The 23,272-nt window shown below is 36.3% G+C and overlaps 1 protein-coding gene across 1 annotated transcript in view; it reads left to right on the top strand.

The window, feature by feature from the left end:
* The window catches only part of DMD (dystrophin), a 1,714,964-nt gene that overhangs the window by 284,815 nt on the left and 1,406,877 nt on the right, over window positions 1-23,272 (top strand). Inside the window, exon 13 of the mRNA XM_061178407.1 lies at window positions 16,693-16,816. Coding sequence (XP_061034390.1) covers window positions 16,693-16,816 — 124 coding nt within the window. The remainder of the gene's footprint in view (window positions 1-16,692; window positions 16,817-23,272) is intronic.

The raw sequence follows: 23,272 nt of genomic DNA, 5'->3' as shown, positions 1-23,272 counted from the left end.
CTTGAGGAATGGACCTGAAAGAGCAGATGGCCCTGTGACTGCACAGAGATGGATTCTGGCCTTGCATCTTCCACTCATCACCTATGTGACTAAAGCAAGTAACTTAATCTCACTCAGGATCTATTTCTTCACCTCTGAAATGGAATTTATATGACTTTCCTTGTTGGCCCTCACACTGGAAATTTTACTGTATGTGTCTCTCTTGATGATTACTTAGGCAAAAATATACACCCTCTCCCCAGGAGAAAGTTGAGTTCCCAATTTTTAATTTAGAACAGATATCTTCCCATTACCACATTTGTGTTATAAGAGAAAATATTCTTATTCTAACATTTTCTGAGAATATTCTTATTCTGATGTCTTCCCTAGTCAGCAACCTGTATCTCTATGAATCAATACACATCATTTCATCACAGGCAAGTACAATGATGTCTGGCTCCTATGGACTGAATTGTGCCCCACTTCCCCAATATTCATGTCTTGAAGCCCTTACCCCAATTTGATGTTACTTGGAAATGGGGTATTTGGGGAATAATTAGGTGTAGAAGAGGTTTTGAGGGTGGGGCCTTCATGATGAGATTAGTGCCATTATAAGAAGAGGCACCAGAGAGCTTGTTCTCTCTCCTCCTTCCTGTGTGAGGGTACATTGATAAGGCAACCATGTACAAGCCAGGAAGAGAGGTCTCACCAGAAAGTAACCACGCTGACACCTTGATCTTGAACTTCTGGCTTCCAGAACTATGAAAAAATAAATTTCTGTTGTTTAAGCCAGCAGTCCCCAACCTTTTTGGTACCAAGAGACCGGTTTCGTGGAAGACAGTTTTTCCACGGATGGGGTGAGGCGGGGGGATGGTTCAGGCGGTAATGCGAGCCATGGGGAGTGATGGGGAGCAGCAGATGAAGCTTTGCTCACTCGCTACTTACCTCCTGCTGTGCGACCCGGTTCCTAACAGGCCGTGACCGGTACTGGTCTGCGGCCCAGGGGTTGGGGACCCCTGGTTTAAGCCACCCATCTATAGTGTTTTGTTACATCAGCCTGAGCTGACTAAGACACTGGCTTTGTAGGGCCATGTGTTTTGCTTTGGGTTTTAACTAAACTTCATAGAGATGCTCACTAAAAGAAGTAGATGAATTGAAACAACTCATGATGCTAGGGAAGTGGCAGTGGGACAGAGTACACATCAGATTTAAATGGTTTTCTGCATTGTACCAGATAGTTTCTAAACCTTGACTGGAAGTTATTTAAACTTCAAAGACCCATGAGATAAAAGCATGTTGAAGTCCTTTAAACTCAGTGAGCCTTCACACTGAGGGTATTTAAAGTTTAATTTGCTTCCCACAAGGTCCAAGGCACCACTCAGTGTACGGAGGGGTTCTTTGAACACTCCTGTAGTCAATATGAGTCCACAGTATTTCAAGAATGTAGTGACAGCAACATTAGTTTTCTTGCTGATTTTCATATTCATTCAACAATATCTAATGGATCACTGTGATGTGCAGAGCACTCCGGTTGCTATGACCAAGAACCATATTTAGTCCTTCCCTCGGGAAGCTTGCATTCTAATAGTATAAACTATGTCATGAAGAAGTACGAATAAAATGTTAGAAAAGTCATAAGGAAGAAAGGATCACTTCCAGTCCTGCTTGACAGTTGAGCATGGAAAGCTCACGGAGACATTAGCATCTGAGTAGACTGTTAAAGGATAGGGGCATATTGGACTCAAGATTAGGGAAAAGGACGATGCAGATACAGGCTGTATACAAGTGGCATTTACACAGGGTTGTGGGTGTTTCTGTTTGCTTAGAGCAGAAATATGCAGTATTGGAAAGAGAGAAGTAAGGGATGAGGTTGAAAAGGTACGTTGAGTTCATTGTGGGGAAAAAAAAAAAAAGGTACTCAATGCCAGACTAAGGAACTTTAATCTGGTTATAGAGAGACAAGGCATATTTTTGAAAGAGAGCCAAGCAATATGGCGACTGTGAACCACACTTTTGGACCCACCTATGTGTTGGGAGAGATAGACCATCTTAACTTTATAGAGCAGGGAGGTAGTCAGCAAATTTTTCTCTAAAGAGGCAGACGGTCCCTATTTTAGGCTTGTGCACCACATAGTTTCTTTTGCAAGTGCTCAATTCTGCTGCTGTAGGGAAAAAGCAACCGTAAACAATATGTAAATGATGAGTGTGGATGTGTTCCAATAAAACTTTATTTACAAAAATTAGTGGCAAGCCAGATTTGTCCCGTGAACCATAGTTTGCGTATTCCTGCAATAAAGGGTGAAATAGATGAGATTATTTTGCTGTTGATGATTCTTATGTATTTGCCTTTTTGTCTTTGTTACAGCTTTCTTTGCAGTTTTCATTCTGGTGATTACAAGAATGGCTTTTACTTTACCAGTCCTTAACAAAACACTAAGATGAATAGATCCACTCTCAAATGAGAAAGTGAGAGGTGGCCCAGGGGCTGGCTTAAAGCCAGCAGGAAATAGTCACGGAAGGCACTAATCACAGTAGCTAACACGTATGATCTCTACCATATGTCAGGAACTCATCTAAATATTTTGCACGTTAACACACTTAACCATTAAAAGAGCATTATAAAGTAGTTTTTTATTGTTGTCACTCTTTGCCAATGGGAACAATGAGGTACAGAGAGGTCAGGTGACTTGTTCAAGGTCACAAACTTTACAGGAAGCAGTGCAGTCAGGGTTTGAACCCAGACATCTAGCACAGGATGCTGCATTCTTTTTTTTTCTAATTTTCATTGAAATATAGTTGATTTACAATGTTGTGTTAGTTTCAAGTGTACAGCAAAGTGATTCAGTTATTTATATATATATATATATATTCTTTTTTTTACATTCTCTTCCATTATAGGTTATTACAGGATATTGAGTATAGTTTGCTGTGCTATACAGTAGGTCCTTGTTGGTTACCTATTTTATATATAGTAGTGTGTATATTTTAATCCCAAACTCCTAATTTAATCCCTCCTCCCCCTTTGATAACTGTAAGTTTGTTTTCTATGTCTGTGAGTCTATTTCTGTTTTGTAAATAGGTTCATTTGTACCATTTTGTAGATTTCATATATAAGCGATATCATATGATATTTGTGTTTCTCTGTCCGGCTTACTTCACTTAGTATGATAATCTGTAGGTCCATCCATGTTGCCGCAAATGACATTATTTCCTTCTTTTTTATGGCTGAGTAGTATTCCGTTATATTTATATATCACATCTTCTTCACCCATTCATCTGTTGATGGGCATTTAGGTTGCTTCCATGTCCTGGCTATTGTAAATAGTGCTGCTATGAACATTGGGGTGCATGTATCTTTTCGAATTATGTTTTTCTCTGGGTATATGCCCAGGAGTGAGATTGCTGGATCATGTGGTAGCTCTACTTTTAGTTTTTTAGGGAACTTCCATACTGTTTTCCATAGTGGCTGCACCAATTTACATTCCTACCAGCAGTGTAGGAGGACTCCTTTTTCTCCACACCCTCCCCACAGGATGCTGCATTCTTGAACTCTATGTCATGTTATCTATAATGAGAAACTAAAGGTAATTTCATCAAATTATTTAGCTGAAAATAAAAGATTGACTGAGACTGTTTACTAATTTATTGAGGTCTGTCTATGGAAATGGTGCACTTACCCTAGATTATGGCTCTTCTACCTTCTAAGTCTCATGGCTGTTCTACCTTCTAAGTCTCATATACTCTATGGTACCACTGGAGCATTTGGCTATATCTTTAAATACAGAGATCTTTATCAGTGAAAAAGATTTTTCCTTCAAAGTTAGGTGTCTTTTTCAGTATCAACGCATAAATGGAGTCCCATATAATTGAACTGTTTTTCCAGGTGCAGGACTTCTAGTGCTAACCATGGTCTTAACCTTATTATCTGTCATAACCTTTGCCATCTATGCTTAATCAGTTCTAACATCAGAAAACACATCAGCTGATTGGAAATTTGGGGACTTTAGGAAATTAAGGAAGACTGCAAAGTAAAAATAAACTGGGAAAATGTAACTATTTCATAATGCCATGAGGGTATGAATTCTACAACTAAATATCATAGTTTAGGTTAATAAAAATGTTCAGAGTTAATGTCCTAGTGTTAGAGACTCCAGTCAAATTCTGGCATAATCCAAAACAGCACAGTAGTAACCACCAGACTGTACTGTATAGCAACAAACAGGAAGTTCATGTTGACTTTTCCTTAATATTAAAAAAAAAATGGTTTCCCTTTCATTTGGAACAAAGGAATATAAGTGTAGTGTAGTGGAAATCTTTGGATTCAGACATACCTGGTTTTGAATCTTAACTTCATATTTCACTGTGTGTTGAAAGTAAAGGAGGTTTCTGAAGCTCTCTGTTCTTGATATAGCTATGAAGATGAAGATTATAATAAACAGCCTATACAATTATCATGGGAGGTGAATTAATTTTTTCTTTGTGAAAGCATGTGACATGAACAAGATGCTTAAGATGCTATTTTTTCCTGTGAATTTGATTGAATGTTAAATTAACATTTTAAAAACTTAATCTTGATGGTACAGGAATGTATTTATAGGCAGATTTATGGAACACAGGTGTCTACATATTTATTAACGTTCAAAAGAATAGGTAAAATTAATGAACTGGGAAAAAAATCCTGAGTTATAAAGTCCAGAAAATGCTACTATATTATTTGGATTAAGCGTTTCTCCCCAATTTGAAGACATTTTCTCAAGGGAATCTCTGTGTTATGACTTCAAGATACTTCTGTGTATATGTTTAAATGCCTTCCTCACATGTTCCTTTTACACCATTTTATCTATATCTTTGGACATTTTATGTTTCTCTGTAAGAGAACTCGCATGAAAAATCCATTTGTCACCATGTTATCATTATGTAGATAAGAAAGTATAAGAGAAGCCAAATTGAAGTCCAGACAAGCTGTGAAAGGGAATGTGCACCCTCTAGTGCCCACATTTATTTCTCACAAGAGCATATACAGCTTTGCTTTTTGTTTTCATCAATTTTGAATAAACATCAAATTTGATTTGAAAATAAACGGCTCAGGGTTTTCAACTTGAGCATATTACATTGTATGATCATAGATGTATTACTATGACAAGATTTCATCTATCACTTAAAAGAATATTTCCATTAACCTGTGTTAAGATGATTTTCTTGCACAGAACTGTGTTTCAAAGGGACTTTCATTTTACTGAAAATGAAAAATAGGCTCCATGCATCTGTGGCTTAGCAACATTTTATTTCTGGTCCTCTGGATCATGCAGTTTTTGTCCACGTGCTTTCATACTCTTTGGCTTTATAACTAATTCCTCTAATCTAGCTGGTTTTGACATATTAGAATTTGGGGGATTTCCTTAGTTTTTAAGGTGTGTTTCCCTGAAAGTTATATTAACAGAAGATGTAAAAGTGACTTCTTTTCAACCATATCACATTTTAGAAATAAATATTACCGATGTATTTTTAAATGATTGAGATTTGTTACCAAATTAAGCTAAGAAGATTATGTTCAAGTCATTTTAATCTACCACTTGTTAAAATATTTTAGTTGTTTTACTTTTTGCAGAGAAGCAATATTTTTGTAGGAGTTTTATTCTGTTCAGTACAATTAACTATCCTAGAGGTACAAAGATTAATAGCAATGCCAGATAACGCATGGAGAGTTTTCTGGCATTTATAGCTTAAAAATATTAAATTGCTGGGTTTGTATTCAAGGGCATGTATTTTAAAAGGCAGTATTTTATACACATTAAACATGTAATTTCATTTGCCATAATTGACAATGAAGAAGACGCATGATTTTAAGGACAAACTTTATGTTTTGGACTAGAATCCAGATTTTGAAGCACATGTTAAATAGGCATATTTTAGGACAAGGTAAACTACACAGAAATTGATTTTTTAGTATCTTTTAAAGATGCATTTCAGCGCAACCTGGAATCATTAAATTTTACTGTACCGAAACGTATTATTTTATGAGTGATGTGCTTAAACCTACACATATAAAACTAGAAATACATTTAAGCTTGTAAATAAGATCACGCAAACACAAGGAAAACTGATTATTTGATAGGACTGTTAATGTGGCAGGTTTATATTAACTGAGGACGGTGTTCTTTCCCATTCGTCATATTTTGTTTCGGGTGCTGTGTAAACTGTCAAAAAGAGTTTATAGGGTTCTTATTATAACTGGGAATCATAACATCCTTAGATGTTATTTAATTTGATTGCTAGCTGAACAGACTAATGTAATTGGAATATCAAAGCTGCAGTGTAAGCAAAGCTGACCTCAGCTTTGTATCTCAGGTCAAAATCGCTTTAATTAGTGAGATAAATAAACACACATTTAAGAGTAATTTTTTAAAAGTCCTTGTTTTTATTTTAAGACCAGTTTGATGGAAGCTTTGTAATTTTTGAAATTTAAAGGAAGAAGTAAAGGAAGATCAGAGAAGTTAAGTCATTTGCCCAAGGAAGCAGCATAAAGATTAAGATGGGTGATTAAAACCTGTGACAGCTGACTTTCAGTTCAGTGAGTTTCCACTGCACCATATTTACTTTACATTTAAAGCACACACAGACATACATACATGTACAAACACATACATTCACAAACATTACAAAAAAAATTTAAGGCAATCATTTGGCCCTGTTTTCCCCCTCCCACCAACACGTGCATATATCTGTGTGTGTATATAAAAACTATCTTGATTTAAGGGAGGTAGTTATCTAAATGTTGACTTGTTTTCTCCTGATTAAATAGGATTTTGCCCTTTAATAATATTGTATAACTTTAAAAGTACAATAATCACCATATACTCAGCACATCTCAAAAACCTAGAAATACTTTATATTTTAGCAATAACAAGGTTTGTATTGATTTTTTAAAATATTTTTTAACAAATTTCAATCAAAATTTTATAACATCTATCTGGTTCAAATTTAATTTGTATTCTATTTATTCAATTTTTAAAAGGAAGTAACATGTGGAAACATATGGGAGGGAGGGACCAGTTTCCCCAGAAGGAAGGTTGAAGGGGAAAGAGTAGGGAGAGGTTGATCAAGAAAACCTTCACAGAAGTTGTATATCTTGGACAGAGTCTTGAAAGATGAGTAGGAGTTCATCATATGGTTTGGCCTCCAGAGAGTAGCCATATACCAATATAGAATTAAAGCGTGTTCTCATGTTCTAGAAATCTGAAGAAGAAAGATGATTATTAAAAAATATAATAAACAAAATTTAAAAATCTTATCTCACCTCCAGGAAGATTTCTTCCACATTGTAGTACCAGTAAAAAAGAGTCATAGTTTTGTTTCCATGAACATGAAAACATGTGTTTTAGCTAATTAACACGTACATTAAAATTTGGTTTGTTAAGTCATCTGGTCTAGGCCTAGAGCCTTAGGATTGTGCAAGAGTTAACATATTTCACAAATGTTAATACTTTACTTTCAGGCTGCTAAAGGTGAGGCTTATAAGTTTTTATGAAATTCTATGTGCAAAGATGTTTAAAGATACAATATGGCCATTCATAACCTAGCTCACTAATCAAATTAGTTTAAGTCTGGGAGCTCGAAGGATTTATAGTTTCACAGTTTACACATTTGGGAATGATGAGTTCCAAATGGTATATTAAAAGTGACTGAATTAAAGTTTATGTAAATATGTCATCTTAGTTAAATACTTTATATGGCAGTCACTATACTAACAGAACACAGTAGTGCCCATTAAGAGGCTCTTCTGACATAATTAGCAGTGTTACCAGAGCACAAATTCCATACAATGATTTACTGTTGACAATTCAAAATTGATAACTTTTTAAACTGCAAGTGTTTCTCTGGTTCTTTTGGATGTGTTTCTGTTTTTCTTTTAATTTACTTAAAATATTTACACATACACACACATATACACGCACCTGCAACACAGACATATATCTCCCAATTTTGACTGCAAGGAAGTATAATTGATCTAATTTGCATTATCTTTATGGAAAATTCAACTGGAGGAAGTAGAGTCCATTTGTACAATATGATCTTGAGGGAAAACTTAGACCTTTCGAATATTTGGTATATATGCACCATACTTGAAACTTTCAGAAAAATAGAAGATCTCTTTGGAAAAAAACCTTGGTTTGGTAATAAAATATTTTCAAAAAAAAAAAAAAAATCAAAGATATGGTTGCTCTGTTCCATGAGACTCTACAGATTTTAGTTTTGGGGGTTTGTGATGAGTGCCTTTGTAAAGGAGAGAAAATTGTCACTTCACTGTTAATCATAAATAATCACAAAGATGAGATTTTAGGACATACTTGAAAAATATAGGACAGAATATTCGTCAACTGTTACAGGAAGAAAATCATTTTGTAAATAGAGAGTTAGAAGTCATAATTTTCTTAGATAAAGAGAATTTTAAGTTGGATAAAGTTAGACTGGATTTAAGGGATAGAGTCTGTCTGTAATAACATATAGAAGTACATTAAGTACAGAGTGAAGTGTGTTATGAGAGTAAGATGAGTGAATAATAAGAAATTTTATTGATGGGCTGATTCTGAGGGTGTACAGGCCCATTATAAGCAACTTACTCTATGTCAGTTCTTTATCAATGTTTTGTGAGAGTTTTAAAAGTGAAAAAAAATTAGTAGAAATGAGTGATTTTATAAAGGAAGAAAAATACATTCACAGAATCCAAGATTTAATATGGTATTGAAAATAACTCTTCAGTGTTATTCTTGAGGGTTTTGAAAAGGTACCTGAGTTACATCTGTATGATATCTTCAGTTGGTGATTAGAGACCCAGCCTCAAGTAGTGCAAAGCGTGATAAAAAAAATACCAGTGGCAAAACGCTGGGGAGAATAGATAGCACCCAATTTAGAAATATGTATGGATTTAAATCAGGGGAGTCTGTTAATTTGGCATACATCTCAGCAAGGATATGTGAAAAATATTCAATGCCAGTGAACATGTGAAAACTAGGGGGCAAGGCACAGAAAGTGATGAAGCAAGAGCTGCCAAATTGATAAGGAATAAAGTAAATGTGCAATTGTTACTTGGAAGCCAGGGTCTGAGTAGAAGCCAAGAAGGAGGTCTTGTTCATTTTGCTAAAAGCGGTGGAAATGTCACTGAGACTAAGCATTAAATGTGGGCCATTGGCACTCAGTAAGAGTGCACAGGAAGCCTTTTGAAAACTCTGCCTCTGCTTCCCCTTCACCCTTCCATCCTCGTTGCTGGCACACAGAGGTGGGGCTGGCTACTGGCAGAATACTGGAGGGAAAACAAGTGCTAGCAGCTGACAGTTAAGTCCCAGAACGCTAAGGGATGGTATTGAATGTTAGATCTTGGAGTATGGGCTGACTGTATATTACATTGAGACAGAAAAAGTTTTAGTAAGAAAATCATAGATATGGTTGAAGCAACAAGCCCAAATAGAAGCCACAGAAAAAAAAAAGTAAACAGAATATTACATGAGCAATAGCTCAGAGCTTAAATCATGTAAGAATTGGGTTTAGGTTCCACCTATTGCCAAAGGAATCAAGACATCACAATGATGAAAGAAAAGAGAAAAAAAAAGTCTAACAGCTAAGAATAGTATAAACTCATTGATACTTTGTTCCATTCCATTTCAGAAAGAAAGTGTAACATATTAACACACATGCTTATGAATAGATATAGTTTTCCTGGGTAAAGCACTTTACTCACAACTTCCCTAAAAAATAAATCTGTAACTTATGTCACAGAGTGTTCTGCCTATGTTTTCCTCTAAGAGTTTTATAGTGTCTGGCCTTACATTTAGGTCTTTAATGCATTTTGAGTTTATTTTTGTGTATGGTGTTAGGAAGTGTTCTAATTTCATTCTTTCATGTGTAGCTGTCCAGTTTTCCCAGCACCACTTATTGAAGAGGCTGTCTTTTCTCCATTGTGTATTCTTGCCTCCTTTATCAAAGATAAGGTGACCATATGTGCATGGGTTTATCTCTGGGCTTTCTCTCCTGTTCCATTGATCTATATTTCTGTTTTTGTCCCAGTACCATACTATCTTGATTACTGTAGCCTTTGTAGTATAGTCTGAAGTCAGGGAGCCTGATTCCGCCAGCTCCGTTTTTCTTTCTCAAGATTGCTTTGGCTATTCGGGGTCTTTTGTGTTTCCATACAAATTGTGAAATTTTTTGTTCTAGCTCTGTGAAAAATGCCATTGGTAGTTTGATAGGGATTGCATTGAATCTGTAGATTGCTTTGGGTAGTAAAGTCATTTTCACAATGTTGATTCTTCCAATCCAAGAACATGGTATATCTCTCCATCTGTTTGTATCGTCTTTAATTTCTTTCATCAGTGTATTATAGTTTTCTGCATACAGGTCTTTTGTCTCCTTAGGTAGGTTGATTCCGGTCAGAATGGCCATCATCAAAAAATCTACAAACAATAAATGCTGGAGAGGGTGTGGAGAAAAGGAAACCCTCATGCACTGTTGGTGGGAATGTAAATTAATACAGCCACTATGGAGAACAGCATGGAGGTTCCTTAAGAAACTAAAAATAGAACCACATGACCCAGCAATCCCACTACTGGGCATATACCCTGAGAAAACCATAATTCAAAAAGAGTCATGTACCAAAATGTTCATTGCAGCTCTATTTACAATAGCCAGGACATGGAAGCAACCTAAGTGTCCATCGATAGATGAATGGATAAAGAAGGTGTGGCACATATATACAATGGAATATTACTCAGCCATAAAAAGAAACGAAATTGAGTTATTTGTAGTGAGGTGGATGGACCTAGAGTCTGTCATACAGAGTGATGTAAGTCAGAAAGAGAAAAACAAACATATATGGAATCTAAAAAAAAAACAAAAGGTTCTGATGAACCTAGGGGTAGAACAGGAATAAAGATGCAGACATAGAGAATGGACTTGAGGACACAGGGAGGGGGAAGGGTAAGCTGAGATGAAGTGAGAGAGTGGCATGGACATATATACACTACCAAATGTAAAATAGATAGCTAGTGGGAAGCAGCTGCATAGCACAGGGAGATCAGCTCAGCTCTTTGTGACCACCTGGAGGCCAGGGATAGGGAGGGTGGGAGGGAGATGCAAGAGGGAAGGGATATGGGGATATATGTATACATATAGCTGATTCACTTTGTTATACAGCAGAAACTAACACAACATTGTAAAACAATTATACTCCAATAAAGATGTTAAAAAAAATTTAAAAATAAAAAATAAATAAAAATAATTTATTAAAATAAATAAATAAACAAATCTGTAAATCAAAAGAGTATAATCACTCTCTAAAAGATACTTATGTAAAGAGCAGGTTCAGTCATCTTTTGCAGTCTCTTTCCAAATCTATAAAATCAGACAAACAAAAACATTGAATGAGGAGAGACCTCTCTATGGGATTTCACATCCTGTTGCCTGAATTGATCTGAATTATTAGAACTACATGCCAACTGGTGCCCAGGCCTCCCTTAAAATCTTCACAGTCTGAGCAGCAAGCAGACGGTTACCATGGTGTTGACTCCACAAAGGCTTCATTGTGTGGAGATAACCAATTTACCTGGCAGAGTCTCTAGTCTAGAAACTGATTTAATCTTAATTCATTGAAAATGTGTTTTTTGATTATCCTAAACAAAAGTCACAGGGTGAGCTGAGCCCCAGTTCTATGTGTAAAGCATTTTTTGTCAAATGGATGCTTCGCTAAACCAAACTCCTTGATAATGTGGACTGCTGCATTTTCATCTCTGTTATCTGTGGAGTTTAATACTATGTCTGGCATATAATAAGCACTTAGTATATATTTTGTGGCAGAAACGAAGGGAGAGATGTGTTTTAAAAGGAAACATACAGTTTCACATTTTTCAGAAAGACAGATGTCTAAAAGTATTATGATTTTTTTGAAAATTATTTATTTTCAAACTGAATAAATATCCTTTACCTGTTTTTTTGCAATTGATTAGAGGTGGTAGTAAAGGATAATTATAACACATGTGCAAACAAGACCAATGTAAATTCCAGGCCTGGTGAACTTTCTCCAACATAGGCCTTAGCAGATCTCTCCCAGCTGTGATGCCAGCTTAGCACCTTGAGTCAACTTTTAGTTTCATGGACCTGTAGCTGGACGTGAGCAATCTTTACTAGAGATACTCTGAATCAAAAGGGTGTGAGACCACAAAAACCAAGTCTAAAGGGAGAATTTGACATTGAATGGTGGATATTCACATCTCACCTTTATGACTCAGAGAGTATTTGATGTGTAATTGAGTCAGACTAGTGTAAAGGTGAAGGGACAGATTTGACCAGAGTGACCAAAGTGGATTATATCAAGAAGCCAGGTTTCCAAAATAGAAATCTTCTAGTGGATAAGAGTCAATGAAGGATTTCACTTCATTGGGGGAGGGACAAGACTGCAGTATGGCTCCTTGGTTCCCTAAGAAACTTGAAGAGAGATTTGTTTCTAGAAGTAAAGTATAGGGTTAAGAGGTCTGAAATTTTGCTCTTTATCCTAAGAAAAATGGAAAATCTTTGAGTGGCTTAATGAATGAAGGTTATATAATCAGATATCTTTTAGAAATGATAATTTCACCAGTAGTGCATGGAACAGATGGGAGGGTTCCAGAAAGGTTGCCTAGAACCAGTGGAGAGGCCATTTCAGTAGTTTTGGTCACATTTCATGGCAAGATCAGTGAGGATGCCAACTGTAGAGATCCTGAGCAGCAGACAAATTCACAGGAAATAGAATGTTTGATGGATTAGACTTTGCTAAATATGTGAGGGAAGGGAGAGGAGGGTATCAAAGGTGATAGACGGTGATGCCATTCACAGGTCTGAGGACACTGGGAGGGTACCAGTTTGGGAGAGAAAATCAAACATTAGGTCTTGACATTATATATTGAAAGAGCTCTTACAGCATGCAAGTGGAATCATCCAGTAGGCGGATGGTTATGTAGCTATGGAGCTCAGAAGAAATGCTTGAAGTAGAGATATCTGTATCAGAGTCATTGATATATATATTGTGGTTAAGGTCATTAGCATGAATAAGATTGCTAGTGAGAGAGAGTAATATAATAGGATAGAAGATGATTGAAAATGAACTGGGCCTTGATAAACTTCAGCATGTAATAACAGGATGGAAGAGGATGAGCCTGCAAAGAAAAAACTACCCGTGGTCATAGAAATAGAAGACAAAATAAATAGAGGGGGATCATGGAGGCAAAAAAAGAATTTCAAAGAAGAGTATGGTCAACAACAGTGTTAAGTGTTGCTAGATGGCAAGAAAGTAAAACTCTCTATTGGCTTTAGTGACATGATTCCTTTATTAATATGTTTTTGTTAAGAAACAACATTGAGTGGATTAAGGAGTGAATAGGAGGTGGGGAACCGACAGGAAACTGGACAACTGTTGCAAAACATTTGCCTTTGCAGAAGATAAGAGAATGGCCAGAGGAGAATATGGGGGTCAAGAGAGTGTTGATTTTTTAATAAAGGAATCAATAAAGTATGTTTAAATTTCCATATGAAGAATTCACTTGAGAGGGAGGGGTTGAATTTACAGTGGATACATTAAAGAAATTGATAGACTCAAACGCCTGAGAAGAAGTAAGAGAATGAAGTACAAAATGCAGGTAGAGGGATTGGCTTTAAGTAAAAGAAGAGAAACTCACTTGAAGGGAAAGGAATGAGAAGGGCACAGGCAGGTAAGATTGAATATTTGGACATAGGAAGTGGAAGGGAGAGAAATTCTAGTCTGATAATTGCACTTTTCTCTGTAAAGTAGGAAACAGTGTCGTCTGTTGATAGGTGGAGAAAGAAGATGGATGAGAGCTTTTTTTTCATTTTGGTTGATTTTTTTTTCCCTTGATGGTTTTTTATTTTAAATATAGCAGTGTGTATGTCAATCCCAAACAAAAAAGATGGATCAGAGCTTTGAGAGCTTTGGGAAAAGTTTGAAATAGTTCCTGTGGAGAGTCAGAGCTCAAGGTGAAAAAATTAAATATGGCAGGATGCTGGGTTCATTTGAGGCTGTTGATCATTGCCTTAGTCTGGGTTTCCACAAGAGTGGATCTGGAGACAAAGATTTGGTGCAGGTAGTTTTTTTAGGAAATAATCCCAGGAAGCAAAGTGAGGAAGTGAGATAAGAAAAAGGCAGCCATTACAGGATGATACATGAGCAGGTTAACAATGGAGGCAACTGTGCTCAGTCCTGCTGGGAACCTTCTGAGACACTGTGTGTAATATCCTTCAAGGTGGTTGCACTGAAGGCAAGGGAGCTGGGATATTTATCTACCAACTCCCGGCTCTCCCTAGCTGAGGGTCACTCCTGAGGTATTAACATCCCAGTACTCCTGGCCTGCCCCATGCACTGGCAAGTGAATGTCCACAGGCAGAGGGACACAGAGATTTTTATACTGGACTAAAGGAAAAACAAAAATGTCCTTCTTAAGACATTCTGATGGAAAACATGCACTGGATTTGGTGGGTGGCTAAATGACCATAGTTGAAGACTGTTGATTTCATAAATTAACATCAGTGAGAAAGATTTTTAGTAGCGTGCAACAGGACTCTTTTAAAATCAACATTACAAGTGAAGAAATAGGAAACCTAATAGTTAAACTTATGCAAAAAACAAATGTAGGAAAGATAACCACCATGTATGATAAAATAAAACACCATAAATATTTATAATCCATATGCAAATGAAATAAGGGATTGACATTTAATGATGTGGAATTTAGAAAAAAAAGAATCTGAATTCAGATCTCTGTTTCTTCTATTTCCAGGTGGGTAGCCTTGGTAAATAAAAACTTAGTAAATATTTATTACTATGAATCAGGTCCTCTTTGAGGTGAAGGATATAATGGTGAACAAGATGAATTAAGTTTCGTCCGTATGGTACTAATAGTCTGAGATGAATTGACTTAATTTCTCTGAGCCTCCATCTCCTCATATGAGCAGAGAGATTGGTAGTACATTACCACTGATTTTTGTAAGAAAACAAAAGGCTTTTGGAAGTGTTTCATGTTCTGTGAAGCTCTTTATCAGTTTAATTTTAAAACAATAGCCTGCAACTAACATGAAAAATTCTAACAGGTTTATATGATTTAAAGCCCTGAAATTTGAGTTGATTGAGCTCATAGGCTACCTCAATGAAAGTACTCATAAATAAAGAAGATCATTGTCTATTCTTTCCTAATTATACTAAACACCGCTGATATGATCTTTTTAGGAACCAAATTTTAAGGAAAGTAAGATACTGACAAACCATGGAATATCCATTGAAGTAACTAGGAGTAGGGTAGGCTGACCATCAGATATCTTCTAGTGGATTTAAAGAGTTGATTTCAACTATTTGAGGATTGTATTGGAAAAGAAGCTACAGCATGGTGATTACAGTACATTACTTGGTGTCTTAAATCTTGTATTTGTATTTTTGGTCTACTCCACAGATTTCCTATGAAAATTGAGTAAGTCATTGATTTTTCTGGATAACTTTCATTTGTTTGTTTGTCTGTTTGTTTTGTTTAATAAACAGTTGGATTAGATGATCTCTAAATTCCCGTTATCATAGATTCTTTACAGATGCTGATAAAATCTAAAGGTTCTTTCTCAAGAAAAATGCACACACATTCAGAATTGTGCCTGAAATTTCAAGTGATTCATAGACATTCTCCACCCTTGCAACTCACCTTACTCCCTGAAAATCTCTGCTTTAAGTAGACCTGAATCACCTCATCAGAGTTAATAGTTTATTCCCAGTAGCTCCATAGACCTCTGCAATAAAAGAATGTTTGAGAATAACAGTGTGGGTGATCACGTATCTATTGCAGCATAACAACCCACCTCAAAATTTAATGGCTTATTTATTTATTTATCAATCATATCTCACAATTTTGCAATGTGGGCAGGGCTCTTTGGGCAGTTCCGTGGCTCTGAGTGGAGTCAGCTGGAGCACTCACTTGGTTGTATTCAGCTGGTGTTTGAGTTGGGTCAGAAGGTCAAAGAAGGCTTTATTCACTTGCCTGGTGCTGCATGCTCTTTCACGTGGTCTCTCCACCTGGCAAGCCTGAGCTTTTGTAAAGCACTTTAGGATCCTTCAAAGTCTTATATAACACTTGCCTTCTCAGAGTGTGTGTTCTACGAAGACAAGATCCAAGGTGCAAGCACTTATCAAGCCCATGCTTGCATTACACGTACTAATATCCCTCCCATTTGCTATAGCAAGTCACATGACCAAACACAGCGTCAATATGGTTGGAGACAACACGAAGGGCATGAGTATCCGAGGTATGGTTTAATGGGGGCCACCAAAAGGAATTTTTTGTTTACTGTAAGTACATTCCAAAAAGAAAGAGAGTTATCTTGGAAAGTACTAACTTTTCAATCATGCAGACATTCAAACAAAGGCTGAGGAATAACTTATAGAAGGTACTGTAGAGGTCATTGCTACATTGAGATGAATAAAATGACCTCCGTGATCATGGGACTAGATCAAAGCTGACTCCAAATTTTGAGCCATCCTGACTAGGGAAATAGTAGTGCTGTTAACAGTAATAGGGACATCAGGCAGAAGTTTCAGGTTGGGAAAAAAATGGTAAATGTTGATAGATTTTTTTTTTTCCCCCATATAGAAGAAAGAGATAAGCGAGAAATAATGACCCTTATTCTTCCCTGTCTTAGGTTGGATGTCGATATAACTGAACTTCACAGTTGGATTACTCGTTCAGAAGCTGTGTTGCAGAGTCCTGAATTTGCAATCTATCGGAAGGAAGGCAACTTCTCAGACCTTAAAGAAAAAGTCAATGTAGGTTATGCATTAATTTTTATGTATTTTTCTAAGTTTTGCTGCTTGTAAACTTTATGCTCTGAACTCTTATTCTCTTAAAGTTGAAAAGATTAAAGTGATATGATATAATGCTTTTAAATATATCTTTGAAAAATATTTTACATATCAAGTAGAATCAAAGTTTAGCATAGAGAAATGTTTACTGATTCTGCTGTGACTAACGAGGAATGCTTTTTGTAAACCTTCTTTAACTTTTATATTATTTAGCTGTAAATTAACAACTTTGTAACATGAACTCATTGATTTCCCTTCATATATTGTTCTTTCACCTGAAGGCTGGGATTTTAGCAGGCTTTCAGAATAGAATGGAATAGAAGAGACCCGACCCTTAAAAATACTAAAGACCCTGTTTGTGCTCTCACTATCATCAAAATGTTATACTTCAAAGTCATTAATAATTGTCATAAGTTATAACATATTTGCGTTTTCTGGATATGTATGTATTACATTACCATAACTAAAAGATGCCCGGCCTTTTTCAGTATTTTTTTATAAAAGATTGTTTGCTGGTTTTATTCCCTACTGAGACATTATAGTTTCATCCTTCGCAATAGGGATTTTTATTAATTTAATAAGAGCTGTTTCATCTTCAGGGACATTATCAAGGCTTTGATTTTTCGACTTCGACTTATAAACATCCATTTTTGGTATATAATTGGCAATAGTTTGTGAGGGAATTTCTAACAGGCAGAGTGAATATTCTGCAGTGGGCAGGCTAAAGAAACAGGTATTCTGAATGTTAAATAATTTTAGCTATAGGAATATCACATGTGTGGATTCACTCTGCTTTATCTTTCAAGCATTTGATTTCATGAATTACAAAATCTATTAGATTTTTACAAATACAACACTACCACAGATACAAGGGAATACCTGCCGTGGGGTTGGAACTTTTGGAGAACAAAAAAATCTTCTTCTAGGAGAAAAAATTCTATTTTTTTAGGCTGCTTGAGGGGGAGAGAGAATTTCATCAACATTTCTCAGAGTTGACTGTTTATAAATGGGAAAGTTATTTTAAATTTCTTATTGGCTTTCTATGGTATTCTGTTATAAGCTTAGTAACGGACTATTATAAATAGTTTCAAGAAAAGGGAATTATGATTATATTGTTAATGTTTTAGTTTTAAAATTAAACTGAAGGATAACATGTAGTAGAAAATAGCAAAATGTCTTATTTCAGAGTATACTTATTCAAAGGTATATTCTTTGTTATAATTTTTTTTTAAACATCTTTATTGAAGTATAATTGCTTTACAATGGTGTGTTAGCTTCTGCTTTATAACAAAGTGAATCAGTTATACATATACATATGTTCCCATATCTCTTCCCTCTCGCATCTCCCTCCCTCCCACCCTCCCTATCCCACCCCTCTAGGTGGTCACAAAGCACCGAGCTGATCTCCCTGTGCTATGCGGCTGCTTCCCACTAGCTATCTATTTTACGTTTGGTAGTGTATATATGTCCATGACACTCTCTCACCCTGTCACATCTCACCCCTCCCCCTCCCCATATCCTCAAGTCCATTCTCTAGTAGGTCTGTGTCTTTATTCCCATCTTGCCACTAGGTTCTTCATGACCATTTTTTTTTCCTTAGATTCCATATATATGTGTTAGCATACTGTATTTCTTTTTCTCTTTCTGACTTACTGCACTCTGTATGACAGACTCTAACTCCATCCACCTCATTACAAACACCTCCATTTCATTTCTTTTTATGGCTGAGTAATACTCCATTGTGTATATGTGCCACATCTTCTTTATCCATTCATCCGATGATGGACACCTAGGTTGCTTCCATGTCCTGGCTATTGTAAACAGAGCTGCAATGAATATTTTGGTACATGACTCTTTCTGAATTATGGTTTTCTCAGGGTATATGCCCAGTAGTGGGATTGCTGGGTCGTATGGTAGTTCTATTTTTAGTTTTTTAAGGAACCTCCATACTGTTCTCCATAGTGGCTGTATCAATTTACATTCCCACCAACAGTGCAAGAGTGTTCCCTTTTCTCCACACCCTCTCCAGCATTTATTGTTTCTAGATTTTTTGATGATGGCCATTCTGACTGGTGTGAGATGATACCTCATTGTAGTTTTGATTTGCATTTCTCTAATGATTAATGATGTTGAGCATTCTTTCATGTGTCTGTTGGCAATCTGTATCTCTTCTTTGGAGAAATGTCTATTTAGGTCTTCTGCCCATTTTTGGATTGGGTTGTTTGTTTTTTTGTTATTGAGCTGCATGAGCTGCTTGTAAATCTTGGAGATTAATCCTTTGTCAGTTGCTTCATTTGCAAATATTTTCTCCCATTCTGAGGGTTGTCTTTTGGTCTTGTTTATGGTTTCCTTTGCTGTGCAAAAGCTTTTAAGTTTCATTAGGTCCCATTTGTTTATTTGTGTTTTTATTTCCATTTCTCTAGGAGGTGGGTCAAAAAGGATCTTGCTGTGATTTATGTCATAGAGTGTTCTGCCTATGTTTTCCTCTAAGAGTTTGATAGTGTCTGGCCTTACACTTAGGTCTTTAATCCATTTTGAGTTTATTTTTGTGTATGGTGTCAGGGAGTGTTCTAATTTCATACTTTTACATGTACCTGTCCAATTTTCCCAGCACCACTTGTTGAAGAGGCTGTCTTTTCTCCACTGTATATGCTTGCCTCCTTTATCAAAGATAAGGTGACCATATGTGCGTGGGCTTATCTCTGGGCTTTCTATCCTGTTCCATTGATCTATATTTCTGTTTTTGTGCCAGTACCAAACTATCTTGATTACTGTAGCTTTGTAATATAGTCTGAAGTCAGGGAGCCTGATTCCTCCAGCTCCATTTTTCGTTCTCAAGATTGCTTTGGCTATTCGGGGTCTTCTGTGTTTCCATACAAATTGTGAAATTTTTTGTTCTAGTTCTGTGAAAAATGCCAGTGGTAGTTTGATAGGGATTGCATTGAATCTGTAGATTGCTTTGGGTAGCAGAGTCATTTTCACAATGTTGATTCTTCCAATCCAAGAACATGGTATATCTCTCCATCTGTTTGTATCATCTTTAATTTCTTTCATCAGTGTCCTATAATTTTCTGCATACAGGTCTTTTGTCTCCTTAGGTAGGTTTATTCCTAGATATTTTATTCTTTTTGTTGCAATGGTAAACGGGAGTGTTTTCTTAATTTCACTTTCAGATTTTTCATCATTAGTATACAGGAATGCAAGAGATTTCTGTGCATTAATTTTGTATCCTGCTACTTTACCAAATTCATTGATTAGCTCTAGTAGTTTTCTGGTAGCATCTTTTGGATTCTCTATGTATAGTATCATGTCATCTGCAAACAGTGACAGCTTTACTTCTTCTTTTCCGATTTGGATTCCTTTTATTTCTTTTTCTTCTCTGATTGCTGTGGCTAACACTTCCAAAACTATGTTGAATAATAGTGGTGAGAGTGGGCAACCTTGTCTTGTTCCTGATCTTAGTGGAAATGGTTTCAGTTTTTCACCATTGAGGACAATGTTGGCTGTGGGTTTGTCATATATGGCCTTTATTATGTTGAGGAAAGTTCCCTCTATGCCTACTTTCTGCAGGACTTTTATCATAAATGGGTGTTGAATTTTGTCGAAAGCTTTCTCTGCATCTATTGAGATGATCATACGGTTTTTCTCCTTCAATTTGTTAATATGATGTATCACGTTGATTGATTTGCGTATATTGAAGAATCCTTGCATTCCTGGAATAAACCCCACTTGATCATGGTGTATAATCCTTTTAATGTGCTGTTGGATTCTGTTTGCTAGTATTTTGTTGAGGATTTTTGCATCTATGTTCATCAGTGATATTGGCCTGTAGTTTTCTTTCTTTGTGACATCTTTGTCTGGTTTTGGTATCAGGGTGATGGTGGCCTCGTAGAATGAGTTGGGGAGTGTTCCTCCCTCTGCAATATTTTGGAAGAGTTTGAGAAGGATAGGTGTTAGCTCTTCTCTAAATGTTTGATAGAATTCGCCTGTGAAGCCATCTGGTCCTGGGCTTTTGTGTGTTGGAAGATTTTTAATCACAGTTTCAATTTCAGTGCTTGTGATTGGTCTGTTCATATTTTCTATTTCTTCCTGGTTCAGTCTTGGCAGGTTGTGCATTTCTAAGAATCTGTCCATTTCTTCCAGGTTGTCCATTTTATTGGCATAGAGTTGCTTGTAGTAATCTCTCATGATCGTTTGTATTTCTGCAGTGTCAGTGGTTACTTCTCCTTTTTCATTTCTAATTCTATTAATTTGAGTCTTCTCCCTTTTTCTCTTGATGAGTCTGGCTAATGGTTTATCAATTTTGTTTATCTTCTCAAAGAACCAGCTTTTAGTTTCATTGATTTTTGCTATTGTTTCCTTCATTTCTTTTTCATTTATTTCTGATCTGATCTTTATGATTTCTTTCCTTCTGCTAGCTTTGGGGTTTTTTTGTTCTTCTTTCTCTAATTGCTTTAGGTGCAAGGTTAGGTTGTTTATTCGAGATGTTTCCTGTTTCTTGATGTAGGCTTGTATTGCTATAAACTTCCCTCTTAGAACTGCTTTTGCTGCATCCCATAGGTTTTGGATCGTCGTGTCTCCATTGTCATTTGTTTCTAGGTATTTTTTGATTTCCCCTTTGATTTCTTCAGTGATCACTTCGTTATTAAGTAGTGTATTGTGTAGCCTCCATGTGTTTGTATTTTTTACAGATCTTTTCCTGTAATTGATATCTAGTCTCATAGCGTTGTGGTCGGAAAAGATACTTGATACGATTTCAATTTTTTTAAATTTACCAAGGCTTGATTTGTGACCCAAGATATGATCTATCCTGGAGAATGTTCCATGAGCACTTGAGAAGAATGTGTATTCTGTTGTTTTTGGGTGGAATGTCCTATAAATATCAATTAAGTCCATCTTGTTTAATGTATCATTTAAAGCTTGTGTTTCCTTATTTATTTTCATTTTGGATGATCTGTCCATTGATGAAAGTGGGGTGTTAAAGTCCCCTACTATGATTGTGTTACTGTCGATTTCCCCTTTTATGGCTGTTAGTATTTGCCTTATGTATTGAGGTGCTCCTATGTTGGGTGCATAAATATTTACAATTGTTATACCTTCCTCTTGGATCGATCCCTTGATCATTATATAGTGTCCTTCTTTGTCTCTTGTAATAGTCTTTATTTTAAAGTCTATTTTGTCTGATACGAGACTTGCTACTCCAGCTTTCTTTTGATTTCCATTTGCATGGAATATCTTTTTCCATCCCCTCACTTTCAGTCTGTATGTGTCTCTAGGTCTGAAGTGGGTCTCTTGTAGACAGCATATATACGGGTCTTGTTTTTGTATCCATTCAGCCAGTCTGTGTCTTTTGGTGGGAGCATTTAATCCATTTACATTTAAGGTACTTATCGATACGTATGTTCCTATTCCCATTTTCTTAAATGTTTTGGGTTTGTTATTGTAGGTGTTTTCCTTCTCTTGTGTTTCTTGCCTAGAGAAGTTCCTTTAGCATTTGTTGTAAAGCTGGTTTGGTGGTGCTGAACTCTCTCAGCTTTTGCTTGTCTGTAAAGGTTTTAATTTCTCCATCCAGTCTGAATGAGATCCTTGCTGGGTAGAGTAATCTTGGTTGTAGGTTTTTCTCCTTCATCACTTTAAGTATATCCTGCCACTCCCTTCTGGCTTGCAGAGTTTCTGCTGAAAGATCAGCTGTTAACCTTATGGGGATGCCCTTGTGTGTTATTTGTTGTTTTTCCCTTGCTGCTTTTAATATGTTTTCTTTATATTTAATTTTTGATAGTTTGATTAATATGTGTCTTGGTGTGTTTCTCCTTGGATTTATCCTGTATGGGACTCTCTGTGCTTCCAGGACTTGATTAACTATTTCCTTTCCCATATTAGGGAAGTTTTCAACTATAATCTCTTCAAATATTTTCTCAGTCCCTTTCTTTTTCTCTTCTTCTTCTGGGACCCCTATAATTCGAATGTTGGTGCGTTTAATGCTGTCCCAGAGGTCTCTGAGACTGTCCTCAGTTCTTTTCATTCTTTTTTCTTTATTCTGCTCTGCAGTAGTTATTTCCACCATTTTATCTTCCAGGTCACTTATCCGTTCTTCTGCCTCAGTTATTCTGCTATTGATCCCTTCTAGAGTATTTTTAATTTCATTTATTGTGCTTTTCATCGTTGCTTGGTTCCTCTTTAGTTCTTCTACGTCCTTGTTAAATGTTTCTTGCATTTTGTCTACTCTATTTCCAAGATTTTGGATCATCCTTACTATCATTATTCTGAATTCTTTTTCAGGTAGACTACCTATTTCCTCTTCATTTGTTAGGTCTGGTGTGTTTTGACCCTGCTCCTTCATCTGCTGTGTGTTTTTCTGTCTTCTCATTTTGCTTATCTTACTGTGTTTGGGGTCTCCTTTTCACAGGCTGCAGGTTCGTA

This window comes from Eubalaena glacialis, chromosome X (assembly GCF_028564815.1).
Source record: "Eubalaena glacialis isolate mEubGla1 chromosome X, mEubGla1.1.hap2.+ XY, whole genome shotgun sequence".
Taxonomy (NCBI): domain Eukaryota; kingdom Metazoa; phylum Chordata; class Mammalia; order Artiodactyla; family Balaenidae; genus Eubalaena; species Eubalaena glacialis.
This window is presented reverse-complemented; position numbering and strand designations above follow the sequence as displayed.